A 17,829-nucleotide genomic window follows, 5' to 3' on the forward strand; every position below is an offset into this window, starting at 1 on the left:
GGGCCACTTCCACAATTCCTGATGGGGACCTAAATGGAGAGTATATTTCTGTATCATCATAGATAGGTACCTTGCATCTTAGTGCCTTGCATTTGTTCAGCATCTCATTTACTCAGATAATATGGTTACGGTGGTAAAATAAAAACCTAAATGGAAAGAATTTTTTTTCCTTAATACATTGACAATCATTGCTCTGACTTTCCCAGTCTTGCATATCCCTTGCATGGCTCTTGCATTTTTCTCAGTATGAGTAGTATAATTCACAGCTTTTTTACACTGCAAAGGAGACAATGACACCAGTGCATGGCCACTCCGCACAACCTGGACCTCTAGGCACTGCCTATGTCAGTTTAAAGTGATGAGGCATTCCTTGCAATGGCCCACAAATACCACAGGTTGATTACAGTCTGAATAAATGGCTGAATACAGAAATACACTAGGGCAGTGGCTCTCAAACTGTGGGTGGAGATCCCAAAGTGGATCATGACCCCATTTTAATGGGATCACCAGAGCTGGCATCAGACTTGCGGGGGCCAATGGCCAAAGCAAAAGATTGAGCCCCACCACCTGAGGCTGAAGTTGAAGCCCTTGGGCTTCAGTCCTAGGCAGCGGGGCTCAGGCTTCAGCTTTGGCCCTCTACCCAAGGCGGGGAGGCTTGGATGGGCTCAGGCTTTGGTTCCCCCCTCCTGGGGTTGTATAGTATTTTTTTGTTGTCAGAAGGGGGTTGCAGTGCAATGAAGTTTGAGAACCCCTGCACTAGGGTCTGCTTTTCAGAGGGGTCTCATGCCCAGTATTCCCCCCCCCCCCACTTTGAGAGCCATTTTACTGTCATAAAACCAGAGGTCATTTCTGAAATCAGGTCCTCAATGAAGAGGGAGTAGTTTCAGGTGTAAATGAAAGCCATAACCTAAGAAAAGCATCATGTAGGTCTGCTGCCTCATACCAAGATGACCCTTTGCAATGCATTTAGCTTGGTATTTTTTTACAAGTTGTAATGGCAATATACATTTGCATGCATAATTATGATTAAAATGAGTTAGTAACATTTTTAGTTTTAATGCATATTTTCTGCCTATGCAGGTTAACAGTTTAGGGGAAGGGCAGTATTGAGAAATATTCCTTTACGTGCATATTTTGATTTAACTAATTGTTTTTAAATTTATAAATCTGTCATAACTAATCATAAGCATAAATTTTACATACTGGGGGAAAGACACCCGTAGGACTGATCTGCAGGTATTGAATTCTGTGAACGTCCTCACTTGAGCAAACTTGGTTTTATGTGGATGTAAAACACTCAAATCAGAATGGTAGTTTTGCATCCACTTTTCACATGCATAAGTGACTTTTCAAGGTGCAGGTTGATAGATAATCCGGATGTTTATTTTAATTGTTTCAACACCACGTTTTTATGCCCTACCTATGTGCAGGTATCCTACGGTTCCCAGCAATCAGGATAACATCACAGAGTTGCTGTTGCTTCAAGTAGCTTTCCATCTTTCTGAAGGTTTGTTCAGCATGGTGTACTGCCTGATAGAACTCCTCAGAGCTACTGGAGTCCACATCACATTGAGGTGTCAGGGGATGGCCGACTGCTGACAACCTGTGAAACACAAAAGAAAGGCAGTGTTGAAATGCCACCAATTGTCTAGTCTTAATCAAAGACCTTTAGAGGGTGATAGAGAGAAATCAATACATCTTTTCCTATCATCACTGGAAACACAAGATAGCAAAATATTTTTTTCAGTTTAAAGAACCAACTCATTATGTAACAGTGGTTTAGTTTAGTTTAGTTTCTGGGACACTGAAAAAGTATATACAGTAATTTCTTTCAGCTAAAATAAAATATTATTAAATCTGTAAAAGTCAAAGAATAAAAAGAGTTTAACGTACTTAGGCTAATGTTCATTGTAGAATACGGTCCCTAGGTTATTGAAAAATCAACTTTCATTATTTTGTTACTGTTTTTGCACTCTGGATTCTTATTATTTACAAAACTTTATAAGTTGCTATTTATACAGAATTTTTTGCAACAGAATACATGGAAAAGTGAGCTTTCACAGGAGAAATTAAGAAATAGAACATCTCTATACTTGTTATAAGTATGCCTAGTCTAGTTCAGACCTTTAAATCTTAAAATTGTTATGATCCACTTCAGAAGACAAAACTGACTTCACTGGAAATAGGATTGGGCCCTTAGTGTGGTAATAAAGATCCAACACTGAGCCAGAACTTTAACAAATAGTTAATGATGCTATCCTTAATTTAGCCCATTGTGGTAAGCTATTTGGGATACCAAAATTCAGAAAGCGGGTCTTAGAGATTAGGAATAGATGTAAAATGCCTGTGAAGATGCAAAACCTTGGATTCCAAAGCTTGAAGAGTTTCAGATCTGAGTACAAGCCCTTTGCTAAAAGTAAAAATATCTGCCATCAGAATTATTGATCTTTCACGTGAGTATGTGCTCCCAGTCATTCCTTGAGCAAAACGGAAGTATTGGTACAAAAACAATCCTCTCCTTTTACAAACATTTTGTGCTAGTACTTCAAATTAAAACTGTGGGTTTTTTCATATCTAGTGGTGTTAAAAATGATGTCTTTCACATAAATTTCATCAAATTCTTCCGCTCAACCAAACCTATGCAAATCATCTAAATCAACAGGATGGTATCAGAGTAACTGAGGGCAGAATTTAGCCCAATATATCAAAGATATGCTCAATAAATAAAAAGCAATCACAATGTATAAATATTCTACCAAAATGAAAATGCTAAAGATAACATATGGTGATTATTGATCATTGATAACCATGATACAGCCTTTTCAAAGCAAAAGTTGAATCCAGTAACAAGAATATTCCAGTGACATTATTGACAGTTCCACAGCACCATACACAGGGCCTAACTATGCATACCCAACACAGGCAAAATTCCCACTGAAGTCAATAAAGTAATTTCACAATTATATGTTAAAGCAGGAAAAACAGATGCTATAAATAATTTAAAAAAATCAAGAATGTTTACTTGTCTCTGGTTGCAATTTCTCTTTAAATGTATAAAATAGTTATAGTAACTATTTCTGTTTTTTTCGATATACACTTACCAAAGATTTTATATTTTCAGATTCTAAATCTGGTCTGTAACCAAAGCTATTCCACTACTATATCCTGCTGTTATTGCCAGGTAAAAGAGGGCAAGACTAGGAAAACATCCCTATTCCACACTGATTCTTGGATGTCATGGCGTCCCCTTGAAGTGGTTGGCAGCAAGTATAATTCAGGGCGGCCTGCAGACGATTCTAGGTTACAGAGCACAGACACAGTCACCTCTGCACTTCCCCTGCTGAGCCACACCGTGCCAAGTTTAACAATATATATGAACGTAAACCAATTATACTTCTTGATATAAAATAAGAACCGACAGAACTTTATTGAACGTATTACTCAATGAATCAATTTATAATGTACTACCTATTTAATTTTGTTGTACCCAACCTCGAAAAAGAGAAAGCATACAAAAAATAATGAAAAAAGAAAATGAGTACTTGTGGCACCTTAGAGACTAACCAATTTATCTGAGCATAAGCTTTCGTGAGCTACAGCTTATGCTCAAATAAATTGGTTAGTCTCTAAGGTGCCACAAGTACTCCTTTTCTTTTTGCGAATACAGACTAACACGGCTGTTACTCTGAAAAAATTAATGAATGCAGAGAACCCACATGATGTGGAGTATGAGACAGGATATGGTTGAGTGGAGCTGCAGCCCTGTTGTTGTATTAACTTAGATGGAATATATAGGCCCGAAGAGTCAAAGGCATTAATATGATCCTGTCACACTGCCTAACATTAAATAGTTTTCAGAAAGGTTCTGAGTTTGGTATACAAAAATGTCAGCCTTCTTAGTACCATTGCAAACACACCATTAAAAGTCTCAGTATATTTCTGGGTATCAGGTAAGGTGTTTTCAAATGATTCCCAATTATCATTCACACTTTTCTGATCAAATCCTTCCTCCCAACTGATTTTGCTCATAACTGTTTTCAGCTTTGTGCAATTGTCCCTATTAAATTACCATATTATATTAGCGGTGTCAAGCGATTAAAAATTATTTGTGATTGTGTGATTTTAAAAAATCGTGATGAATCGTGTGATTAAAAAAAATTAATTGTGCAATTAATCACACTGTTAAACAATATTTATATAAATATTTTGGATGTTTTCTACATTTGCAAATATATTGATTTTAATTATAACACAGAATACAAAGCGTACACTCCTCACTTTATATTTATTTTTGATGACAAAATATTTGCAATGTAAAAAACAAAAGAAATAGTATTTTACAGTTCCCCCATTACAAGTACTGTAGTGCAATTTTTTTATCATGAAGGTTGAACTTACAAATGTAGAATTATGTACAAAAAATAAGAGCCTACAAGTCCACTCAGTACTATTTCTTGTTCTAGCCAATCACTCAGACAAACAAGTTTGTTTACATTTTCAGGAGATGATGCTGCCCGCTTCTTCTTCACTATATCACCTGAAAGTGAGAACAGGTGTTCTCGTGGCACTGTTGTAGCTGACATTGCAAGATACTTGCATGCCAGATGCGCTAAAGATTCATATGTCCCCTCATGCTTCAACCACCATTCCAGAGGACATGAGTCCATGCTGATGGCAGGTTCTGCTCGATAACAATCCAAAGTAGTGTGGACCGATGCATGTTCATTTTCATCATTTGAGTCAGATGCCACCAGTAGAAGGTTGATTTTCTTTTTTGGTGGTTCAGGTTCGATAGTTTCCACATCTGAATGTTGCTCTTTTAAGACTTCTGAAAGCATGCTCCACACCCCATCCCTCTCAGATTTTGGAAGGCACTTCAGAGTCTTAAACCTTGGGTCAAGTGCTATAGCTATCTTTAGAAATCTCACATTGGTACCTTTTTTGCGTTTTGCCAAATCTGCAGCAAAAGTGTTCTTAAAATGAACATGTGCTGAGTCATCATCCGAGACTGCTATAATATGAAATACATGGCAGAATGTGGGTAAAACAGAGCAGAAGACATACAATTCTCCCCCAAGAAGTTCAGTCACAAATGGAATTAACTCATTATTGCTTTAAGGAGCGTCATCAGCAAGGAAGCACATCCTCTGGAATGGTGGTGGAAGCATGAAGGGGCATATGAATGTTTAGCATATCTGGCCCGTAAATACCTTGCAATGCTTGCTACAAAAGTCCCATGCGAACGCCTGTTCTTCCTTTCTGGTGACATTGTAAATAAGAAGTTGGCAGCATTATCTCCCGCAAATGTAAACAAGCTTTTTTGTTTTAGCGATTGGCTGAACGAGAAGTAGGACTGAGTGGACTTGTAGGCGCTAAAGTTTTGCACTGTTTTGTTTTTAGTGCAGTTATGTGAGAAAAACAAATCTACATTTGTAAGTTGCTCTTTCACGATAAAGAGATTGAACTACAGTACTTGTATGAAGTGAATTGAAAAATACTATTTCTTTTGTTTATCACTCTTACAGCGCACGTATTTATAACAAAAAGTAATAATATAAAGTGAGAAGTGTACACTTTTATTCTGTTTTGTAATTGAAATCAATATATTTGAAAATGTACAAAAACATCCAAAAATATTGAATAAATTTCAGTTGGTACTCTATTGTTTAACAATGTGATTTAAACTGTGATTAATCTCAATTAATTTTTAATCACTATTAATTTTTGAGTTTATTGTGTGAGTTAACTATGATTAATCAACAGCTCCTTGCATAGACACCAACTCCGGGGCTGGAGCTACAGGTGCCAACTTTCCAATGCTCACTGTTCAACCCCTGCCTCTGCCACAGGCCTTGCCCCCACTTCACCCCTTCCCCCAAGGCCCTGCCTCTTCCTGCCCCCTTCCCCAAGCCTGCCACTCCCTCACTCTTCTCCTTACCCCCCAGAGCCTCCTGAATGCTGTGTGAGGCACAGGGTGGGAGGGAAGGCGCTGATGGGCAGGGCGGCTGGCAGGCAGGGCATGGGAGCAGATGGGGGCTGCTGACATATTACTGTGGCTCTTCGGCACTGTACACTGGCAAATTCTGGCTCCTTCTCAGGCACAGGTTGGCCACCCCTGCCGTAGATGTACTTAGTGAAAAGACTGATAGTAGGGTGGAGCTAAAACAAAGGCAATAGGAAAGTGACTGGAGAGAGGTGCCCAGAGGATATGGAGGGAAGCGGAGGGCTATGTTGTCACCACTCACTGGTTCTCTCTTTCTCTCTCTCTCTCGGGGAAAACTGAACAATTACATGGAGACGCTGCAACCCTTGAGTTGCTGAGCCCCAAATACACAAATAGCAAACAATAGCATTTGAAATGTATGACTCACAAAGGCTCAAAATGAACAGAAGAGAAAGAAATTTGAAGTAAAATGTGATGTGTATTGGTAGGGTCGGACACTCCACTGCCTGGCACCTTGCGTAGACATTTACACCTCTGCAAAATAGGTGCTCAGATTTTATAGCGATAGAGCCATAGAAAAGGAAGAATGTAAAATGCGACCACTTTACACAGATATCTATGATTATTGTCTATTCTATCTACCTAATTTGAATGCACTTTTCCCTTCAACCACTGAAGTCCAGGCCTTAAATGAGAAACTCTTAAACTGGGATACATCAGAGGATTTCATTGTTATTGGAACACACAATTTGCCCTCTTGTATTTAACTTTTTTCAATTTATAAAGGGATCAGCCATCCAGAAATCCAATTATCTGCCACCTGTTTCATTTAGTATAAAATATGTTATACTTCAAGTATTTATAATAAATATTTTATAGAACACAAGAAATATTCTACAAGCACAGACAAAAAAAAACTTCACATAATTTTTTCCCTAACCAGTGTTTATTGTGTGCTTTGTGTTCATTAATCTGTGGGATTGCTGTTTCTAATCTAAAATAGTCTGTCAAGAGTCATCACCTATATCAGTGATCAACTGTTAAAATTGAAGAGAGAAAGAATTTTATAGTGCTTCTAAACTCTTGCTTACAGTAACAGAAGGATTGTGGTTTTGTTTCTAATCAAAGGTTTGGTTTCCAGTCTGCCACCAGCAATCAAAGGTGTAACTATAAGCCTCACCAGCAGTTTAAACAGATTATTGTCTTCAATTTTTTAATCACAACTAAGTTATCCAGAGTGCTAAATAAAAGTGAAGTACTTTGAATTTTCCTCTCTGGAAAGTTATATCAATACTTATTTGCAGTTCAAAGATTGTGTTACATTTTTGTTATCTATTTCAATGATTTTTTTTCACAATTTTTTAAACACACACACACACACACACACATGCAAATGAAGTCAAGTGTAGATCTATTTTTTAAGCTCACTGGTTGCACAAATCATCTGTTCCTTTCCTAGAGCTAAATCTGTATAATGTATCATTGAAAATAGAATTTTGTCCAGGGACTAATTTGGGGCTCAAACTACTTGTAACCGAACTCATTTCTTAGTCACCAGAAGGCACCATTCAAGCATTATAGCATCCAAATACCTATTCAAAATATACCTGATTGTCCAGCTATTCTGAAAGGACAGGAGACACTTGATATGGTTTTAATCAGGCTGTAATTTATTATTAGATGTCTGGGACTGCACAGCAGATAGAGGTGTACAGTCCAGGTAACCCCATGTTCATTCAATAACTACCTGGGGGACTTCCATCAGCCCCCACTCTTTTTCCATCCAGGTTCCATAGCCAATCCATTGCTGAGACCTTATCATCCACATTCCCTTGTAGGAGGATTTAGGTGGGATACAAGAAAAGGGAGTTGGGTCCATGCTGTAACGGTCATAGGATCCCCAAACCACCCTCCTCCACATTCTGTTATTTTAACTGACACCTCATTTTTAAGTCATTTACCAAGCCATCTATCCGGTCACTGTATACCTTCCCTACGGAGTACCTCCACTGGCTATCTGCCCCACACTTACTTAATGAGTTGTGCCATATTAGCCTAACTCCCTTCACGCCCCACATCAACAAAGCCCTCCCCAACCCACTGTGAGGAAGGCAAAAAAACCCAACAACAACAAAAACCACTCCACCTAAGGTAATCTGGTGGTGTGGGAAAAATTCCTTACCAGTCCCCCTAAAAAGGGGCAGTCAGCACAAAGCCCACAGCAGGTCCTGATCAAACAGTGGGGTCACTGGACCATCAAGATGCTAAAGGAGCATTCAAGGATGATAAGGCCATTGCGGAGGAACTAAATTATTTCTTTACATCTGTTTTCAGAGTTGAGGGTGTGAAGGAGATGCCCAGACCCGAATTATTCTTTTTAGGTGACAAATCTGAGGAACTGTCACAGATTGAGGTATCATTAGAGGAAGTTTTGGAACAAATTGATAAATTAAACAGTAATAAGTCAGCAGGACCAGATGGTATTCACCCAAGAGTTCTGAAGGAACCCAAATGTGAAATTGCAGAACTACTAACTGTAGTATGTAACCTATCATTTTAATGAGCTTCTGTACCAAATGACTGGAGGATAGCTAATGTGATGCCAATTTTTTAAAAGGGCTCCAGAGGTGACCCCGAAAATTAAAGGCTGGTAAGCCTGACTTCAGTACTAGGCAAACTGGTTGAAACTATATTAAAGAACAAAATTGCCAGACACATAGATGAACGTAATTTGTTGGGGAAGAGTCAACATGGTTTTTCTAAAGGGAAATCATGCCTCACCAATCTCCTAGAATTCTCTGAGGGGGTCAACAAGCATGTGGACAAGGGGAATCCAGTGGATATAGTGTATCTAGATTTTCAGAAAGCTTTTGACAAGGTCCCTCACCAAAGGCTCTTAAACAAAGTAAGCTGTCATGGGATAAGAAAGAAGGTCCTCTCATGGATTGTTAACTGGTTAAAAGATAGGAAACAAAGGGAAGGAATAAATGGTCAGTTTTCAGAATGGAGAGAAGTAAATAGCGATGTTCCCCAAGGGTCTGTACTGGGCCCAGTCCTATTCAACATATTCATAAATTATCTGGAAAAAGGAGTAAACAGTGAGGTGGCAAAATTTGCAGATGATACAAAATTGCTCAAAATAGTTAAGTCCCAGGCAGACTGCGAAGAGCTGCAAAAGGATTTCTCAAAACTGGGTGACTGGTCACCAAAATGGCAGATGAAATTCAATGTTGATAAATGCAAAGGAATACACATTGGAAAACATAATCCCAACTATACATATAAAATGATGGGGGTCTAAATTAGCTGTTACCACTAAAGAAAGAGATCTTGGAGTCATTGTAAATAGTTCTCTGAAAACATCCACTCAAAAGGGCAGCAGCTGTCAAAAAAGCGAACAGAATGTTGGGGATCATTAAGAAACGGATAGATAATATGACAAAAAATATCATATTGCCTCTTTATAAATGCATGGTATGCCCACAACTTGAATACTGCATGCAGATGTGGTCCCCCCATCTCAAAAAAAAAGATATTTCGGAATTGGAAAAGGTTCAGAAAAGGGCAAAAAATGCTTAGGGGTATGGAATTGCTTTCATACGGGGAGAAATTAATAAGACTAGGACTTCTCAGCTTGGAAAAGAGATGACTAAGGGGGGATATGATAGAGGTCTATAATATCATGACAGGTGTGGAGAAAGTAAATAAGGAAGTGTTATTTATTCCTTCTCATAACAGAAGAACTAGGGGTCACCAAATGAAATTAGGGTTTGATTTAAAATTAATAGGCAGCAGATTTAAAACAAACAAAAGTATTTTTTCACAGAATGCAGTCAACCTGTGGAACTCCATGCCAGAAGACCTTGTGAAGGCCAAGACTATAACAGGGTTCAAAAAAGAACTAGATAAGTTCATGGAGGATAGGTCCATCAGTGGCTATTAGCTAGGAGTCCCTAGACTCTGTTTGCCAGAAGCTGGGCGTGAGCAACAGAGGATGGCTCACTTGGTCATTACCTGTTCTGTTCGTTCCCTTTGGGACACACGGCATTGGGCACTGTCAGAAGACAGGATACTGGGCTAGATGGACCTTTCGTATGATCCAGTATGGCGGTTCTTATGTTTTTATACCTCAAATTCCATGGTGTTGTCATTGACTGAATACCAGTTTCATATAACCCACATCAATAATTTGGTATGAATTCTCTTGTTTAAATTAGGCAAAATTACATGATATCCATTTTTATTTTAGTCAGTGAAAATGTTTAGACCGTCTGAAAAACCCCTGAATAATTTAAGTCAGAATGCGAAAACTGATTAACTAGACTTAATTTTAAAGGATGAGGCTTGCAAACTTGACTATGCTTGATATTGAAGAGTGGGCAAAACATATGTTATTCACACTGCTCATTTTCTTTGTAGAATTATAATGTTTGATCTCATTTTGAATATTTCTTGAGACATCTGACTATCTATTGTTATAATGAGATGACTAGTTTGTATATTTAACATGCTTTTAGATGTTAATAGTTAATAATTTGGCAATAATATTTTCCTTCCCCCCTGCCCGTGTTGATAGATGATAACTGTTTGTTTAGTTAAAATTTTCTTATGTTTGTGTTCATGTGACCTTGTTATAGGAACACTTCTGGTAATGTACACATGCAACTAATATTCATGTAATGTCAAGCTGTAGGTTCACGATTTGTTTAAAATGAAATGACATTTAACTAAGAAAAGAGAGACAAAGAAACAATAAAAATATCAAAGAGATATAGTAGTTCTATATAGTGGAAACTTATAATATGATCTATGTGGGCAAATCTAACCATTCATAGTAAAGTGATGAATACATTAAATCAAATATAACCTTCTCCTTGGTGGCCAGCATTGCAATGTGAATATTGCCATTGAATTAAAAGTAGCCGTGTTTCTGTCCCAGCTCAACCTAATATGATCTAGTCTGCAATGAAGAAAGCCAACATAGATCAGTGCTCCTCAATTTGGAAGGGTAAAATTCCCTTTAACTTGAACAGAGCAAGATCACTTAGTTGATAAATGATCTCAGATGAAGTAAAGTTTCTTCTGACCAGAATAACTCTTAATATTAGGGTATCACTAAGACTTGGTTCATTATTTTTGTTCCCTTTACCTGACTCAGTTAGAGGTGGTATGTCTAATTATAATTTACTAGATCAGTTACAAGGAGTTATTTGTTATTTTATTTCATAATGTAATTTATAACTGTGGAGCCAAATTCTACTCTTTTTTACACTGAGCATCTCCATTGACTTCAATGGGGCTATACAGGATAAACGTTAATATTGCCTATAATATCAATTTAGTACATAACTGTATGTAAGAAAGGTATCTGGCCAAGGGTTTCCATGCCAGGAAGAGGTTTTGGAGGTTTTTTTCCTCCCTAAATGTGACAAATCCAATTGCTCTCTGCTGGTACACTTTTACAACAGGTGGTCATGAGATCTATTCATCCAATAGAAGATCTCCAGTAACAATAGTAGCACATACTCTGGATAAACATTATAGGATATTTTCCAAATGTTCTACAGATTTCATTCTTCCCATTCACACTCAATTTAATCTTTAATAAGAACATTAGTTGGCACACCTGTTTTGCAGCAAGTACATACCCAAATCTTACATCTCCATATACACATCAGTCAAAAACACAGTTTTATTATGATTAGAGAAGTTTGCCCCAGTTTATAACAAAAATTCTCGTTATTAATGCCTAAATGCATTACCTTGCACTTTTCACTGTTAAATTTTATCCTATTACTCCAGTTTACAAGATCATCCAGATCTTCCTGTATGAAATCCCAGTCCTTCTCTGTATTGGCCATACCTCCCAGCTTCATGTTGTCCACAAACTTTATTAGCATATTCCTGCTTTTTGTGCCAAGGTCAGTAATAAAAAGATTAAATAAGATTGGTCCCAAAACCGATCCCTGAGGAACTCCACTGGTAACCTCCCTCCAGCCTGACAGTTCACCTTTCAGTCCCTCCCACCGTAGTCTCCTCTTTAACCAATTCCTTATCCACCTTTCAATTTTCATATTGATCCCCATCTTTTCCAATGTAGCTAATAATGCCCCATGTGGAATCGTATCAAATGCCTTACTGAAAGTGAGGTAAATTAGATCCACTATGTTTCCTTTGTCTAAAAAATTTGTTACCTTCTCAAAGAAGGAGATCAGGTTGGTTTGACACGATCTACCTTTTGTAAAACCATGTTGTATTTTGTCCCAATTACCGTTGACCTCAATGTCCTTAACTACTTTCTCCTTCAATTTTTTTTTCCCAAGATCTTGGATACTACAGATGTCAAACTAACAGGCCTGTAGTTACCCGGATCACTTTTTTTTCCTTTCTTAAAAATAGGAAATATGTTAGCAATTCTCCAGTAATATGGTACAAACCCTGAGTTTACAGATTCATTAAATATTTTTCCTAATGCGCTTGCAATTTCATCTGCCAGTTCCTTTAGTATTCTTCAATGAAGATTATCTGCGTCCCCCGATTTAGTCCCATTAAGCTGTTCAAGTTTGGCTTCTACCTCGGATGTGGCAATATCTACCTCCATATCTTCCTTCCCATTTGACGTCCTACCGTTATCCCTAAACTCCTCATTAGCCTCATTAAAGACTGAGGCAAAGTGTTTGTTTAGATATTGAGCCATGCCTAGGTTATCTTTAACCTCCACTCCATCCTCAGTGTTTAGTGGTCCCACTTGTTCTTTCTTTATTTTCTTCTTATTTGTGTGGCTACAGAACCTTTTACTATTGGTTTTAATTCCCTTTGCAAGGTCCAACTCTACATGGCTTTTGGCCTTTCTCACTTTATCCCTGTTCTGACCTCAATAAAGTAGCTTTCCTTGCTAATCCCTCCCATCTTCCACTCCTTGTAGGCTTTCTGCTTTTTCCTTGTCCTACTCCTAAACAATCCTGTCTGCATTGCCATCGAGTGGTGTTCCTCAATGGGAAAGCATTGCAGAGTTTTCCTGTTGTGTTGCTCCATCTCCCATGCACTGCTGATAGAGGACCCATTGCTCTTTCAACCTTGTTTGGGACATATTTTTCCCATTATTCCAAATGAACCTAATATGACAGGATCCTTGTCATCTGCTTTATAGCTAATCTTTCTGCCAATGGATCCACCATTGCACTCTGGTTATATTACACATGTAAACAAATTACTGTCACCTATGTTTACACCTTACTGTAACCTATGTTTACACTTAAATCAATTTCCTTATTAGCTTTCTCTAGTTCATTCACATTTTTATACAAATTTTTGTCTTGTTGGTTCTCACCTAATACATTACTTTGCAAACAAATGCATTTTAATTCCTGAAGGGTATACACAGCAGAAAGCTTACTATAAAGCTTATTATAAAGCACATGATACAGACCAAAGTTAAACCCACATAATACACCAGCTATATGAAAAGAAAAAACAAGAGCTGGAGGAATATGAGTCATTTGTGTTGAAAATGAGGCACATAGCCAGAAAACAGCATCAGAAGTCACAGGAGACTTCACTGTTTAAAACTGCTGGCACCTGAAAAGCAACATAAGAACACAGCCAAACTTCCAACTTAGAGAAGTGCCACCGGTAGATACTGGAGGAGGAATTTCAACCCTTTAAGGGAAACCAGGCGGGGCTTCTTACAACAGAGAGAAACCGAGGGGAGCCCTCTTTTCCTGCCCTCTCCGTGTCCTTTTACATTGGCAGGAGCGGTCAAAATTACACATACCCCTGAGACAGCATGCTGTGCATGGGATGGGGAGCAGGGCTGCTACTTGAACCCCACAAAAGTGTTCCCCTCTGGTTACTTTTTCTTTTTGGACAATGAAGAATTTGGTCCCAAGTGAGTAAATAAATGTTGTACCACTACGTGAACACAATTCCCTTGTGTCTCTGCCAGGAATTGGCTTTCTTTTACTCCAGAAAACTGAAATTATTGAATTATGATCTCCTTAACCTCTAAGTGCAAGCAAGTATATAAAACAGGAAAATCATTACAACTGGAGTGAAGAGGTTTGTAATTCTTTTACAGTACATTAATATTCGGGTTGTCGATTAATCACAGTTAACTCACGCAATTAACTAAAAAAACATTGTGATAAAAAAATTGTGATTAATCACAGTTTAAATTGCACTATTAAACAATAGAATACCAATTGAAATGTATTAAATATTTTGGATATTTTTCTACATTTTCAAATATACTGATTTCAATTACAACATAGAATACAAAGTGTACAGTATTCACTTTATATTATTTTGATTACAAATATTTGCACTGAAAAATCATAAAATAAATAGTATTTTTCTATTTGCTTCATACAAGTACCATCATGCAATCTCCTTATCGTGAAAGAGCAACTTACAAATGTAGATTTTTTTTGTTACATAACTGAAAACAAAACAATGTAAAACTTTAGAGCCTACAAGTCCACTCAGTCCTCCTTCTTGTTCAGCCAATCCCTAAGAGAAACAAGTTTATTTACATTTACAGGAGATAATGCTGCCCGCTTCTTATTTACAATGTCACCTGAAAGTGAGAACAGACATTTGCATGGCATTTTTGTAACCGGCATTGTAAGGTATTTACATGCCAGATATGCTAAACATTCATATGCCCCTTCATACTTCCACCACCATTCCAGAGGATGTGCTTCCTTGCTGATGACGCTCCTTAAAGCAATAATGAGTTAATTAAATTTGTGACTGAACTTCTTGGGGGAGAATTGTATGTCTTCTGCTCTGTTTTACCATATTCTGCCATATATTTCGTGGTATAGAAGTCTTGGATGATGACCCAGCATGTTCTTCGTTTTCAGAACACTTTCACTGCAGATTTGACAAAACACAAAGAAGGTACCAATGTGAGATTTCTAAAGATTGCTACAGCACTTGACCCAACACTTAAGAATCTCAAGTGCCTTCCAAAATCTGATAGGGACGGGGAGTGGAGCATGCTTTCAGAAGTCTGAAAAGAACAACACTCTGATGCGAAACTACAGAACCCAAACCACCAAAAGAGAAAGTCAACCTTCTTCTGCTGGCATCTGACTCAGAGGATGAAAATGAACATGTGTTGGTTTGCACTGCTTTAGATAGTTATAAAACAGAATGCATCATCAGCATGGACGCATGTCCTCTGGAATGGTGGCTGAAGCCTGAAGGGACATATGAATCTTTTAGCACCTCTGGGATATAAATATCTTGCAATGCCAGCTACAACAGTGCCATTCAAATGCCTGTTCTCACTTTCAGGTAACATTGTAAATAAGAAGTGGACAGTATTATCTCCTGAAAATGTAAACAAACTTGTTTGTCTGAGCGATTGGCTGAACGAGAAGTAGGACTGACTGGACTTGTAGGCCCTAAAGTTTTGCATTGTTTTATTTTTGAAAGAAGTTATTCTTTGTACATAATTCTACATTTGTAAGTTCAACTTTTATGATAGCGATTGCACTACAGTACTTGAATTATGTGAATTGAAAAATACTATTTCTTTTATTTTTACAGTGCATATATTTATAATAAAAAATAAATATAAAGTGAGCACGGTACACTTTGAATTTTGTGTTGTAATTGAAATCAAGATATTTGAAAATGTGGAAAAAATCCAAAAATATTTATGTAAATATTATTCTATTATTGTTTAACAGTGCTATTATTTTTTTAATCACTTGACAGCCGTAATTAATATTTTAATTAACCAACTGATATTGCTGGAAAAACCCTTGCTTATTCACAAAACTGCCATCATAAAATACTTTTTTGATATATAGGTTAATTTTGCATTATATTTGGTACTGTGTTAATACTATACAAAATGCTATGTTGAGAGAACAAGATTCAGGTGGCAGAGTTAGGAACTGAAAATTGAGGTTATGCCAAAACTCAGATTGAATTTACACCTCCAACTCCACTCAACTGTACATTTTAATAGTCATAATGGCATGATCACCCAGGGACCATTTCTCAATTTTTACAGTATAAAATCCAGTCTTTCTACAGCCTTCACATATCCTGTAAAAAAATTATTGTTCTATTTTATTTAACAATAATGGTCCAATCTACCTTTATAGACTCGGAATTCTTACCTGTCAAATTCTACATTCTCTAAGGCAGTGCTGCTCAAGATGGTTTGTGAGGCAATATCCAGCGGATTGCATGTACAGGCTGTAAAAGGTTTCTAAAAGTAGAGTGATGAATGGACTGCTGGTCTTGCTATGGGAGGGGTGGAGCCAGTGTTGCTTGGTGGAAAGTTTGTGGGGCAAAGGGACTAGTGATACTATGTGGAAGGTTGCTGGGTGGGAGGATTGGTACTGACGAGCAGGAGATTTGTGAGGAGGTACTGATGGGTGATGAGCTGGAGGTATTCCTCCCTGCCTGACTCCACATGTACAGTATTTGGATCCAAGGGTGCATAGACTAAGAAGCTGCCCTGGCATTGGGTTGTGGGTAAGAGAAACACTGGGCTGGGACTGAGGCAACTGCAGCAACAAGAGGGAGAGGAGAGAACTCCTTCCCTAGCATACACTACCAGACTCCCAGTGGGCCCTAGCAACACAAGGAATTCATGATACCAGGTGTCCACCATCAGCTGAGCTATGCTGATTTACACCAGATAAGGATCTGACCCCAAGCCTTTTTCATTTTCTGAGGAGGACTGACAAAACAGACTTAAAAGTTCTCCTACTGAACCGAAATAATTCTCTTAACCTTGGTGCTTCCTATTAACCCAGTATGTTGGCACTTCCCATATAATCAACCCTTATTTTTACAGGTTTGTAACTCAGCTATAACAATGGACTGAAAGTTTGGACCTGAAGATAAGGATGAATGGATATTGTTATGCATGATCTGCCTTAGTACCCTTTGTTATAAGAAACAGCTTGTGAGCCGCTGACAAGCCTATCTTTCCAGCTACTAGAAAAAGATTCAGGTCATGCAGTTGGTATCTGACCTGCTTAGTAGAAATAAAATCACCACAGTTTCCAGTACAATATCCCCACTCCCACCCCACACTCATCATTCAGTGCCTGGACATATACTGAAACAAAGGAGGACATAAAGAGAGAACAATGAAAAGGATATTTATAAACAGTGCTGTGGAATTTCTCCCAACCAAACCTGATTTAAATAACGGACACATTAAAGATGCATCATTACAGATAGAGTGTCAGCAGCTCGTATCTAATGGGTTCAGATATGTCCAGGTTCATATCTAATGCCCAGATCATATGGGTCTGTCAATGTAGGGATGCAAAAGGGTGCACCCTCCACCCACTCCTTACTGTAAGGATAGTCACTGGAGTCAGCATACTGACCCCTGCCATCTGATCAGAGTACAGCCTTTTGCAAAGGCAAGAGAGTTTTCTGGGGAAATGACACTGAGGGGTTAGGGAGACAGTGGAGAGTTTCTGGAGGGAAGAGAGAGAGAGAGGGAAGAGAGAAAGGGAGATGGTAAGGTTGATTTTGTTTGTTTTTAAAGTTAATTAGGTGACAAAAGATTATAGATAGTACACACAATTCAGCGTGTTTTATTTTTGTATACCAATGTATGTGTGACTTTGTGGAAATCAAAAAATTCAGAAGCCTAGTAGTGTGGTCATGGAAGTCTAACGTTCTTTGCATAGGATGGGGAATATCCTACTTTAGAAGGATTTTTGTTGTTGTTGCAATTATCTTCTTCACACTATGCATTTAAGATATAAGTGGAAACAAGGGTAAGAATCACCCTATGAGAATAATTTGCCAGAGTAGCAGATTTCATGTTTGTAATAATGCAGGACTACAGGGAGGCCAAATGCCGTTGTGTATTCCCCAGACATGCACACAAACATATG

At 38.0% G+C, this 17,829-nt stretch overlaps 1 protein-coding gene across 1 annotated transcript in view; it reads right to left on the reverse strand.

The window, feature by feature from the left end:
* KLHL1 (kelch like family member 1) overlaps positions 1-17,829 on the reverse strand; it is a 445,797-nt gene that overhangs the window by 316,838 nt on the left and 111,130 nt on the right. Inside the window, exon 2 of the mRNA XM_037895040.2 lies at positions 1,421-1,603. Within this exon, the coding sequence (XP_037750968.1) occupies positions 1,421-1,603 (183 nt within the window). The remainder of the gene's footprint in view (positions 1-1,420; positions 1,604-17,829) is intronic.

This window comes from Chelonia mydas, chromosome 1 (assembly GCF_015237465.2).
Source record: "Chelonia mydas isolate rCheMyd1 chromosome 1, rCheMyd1.pri.v2, whole genome shotgun sequence".
Classification (NCBI taxonomy): domain Eukaryota; kingdom Metazoa; phylum Chordata; order Testudines; family Cheloniidae; genus Chelonia; species Chelonia mydas.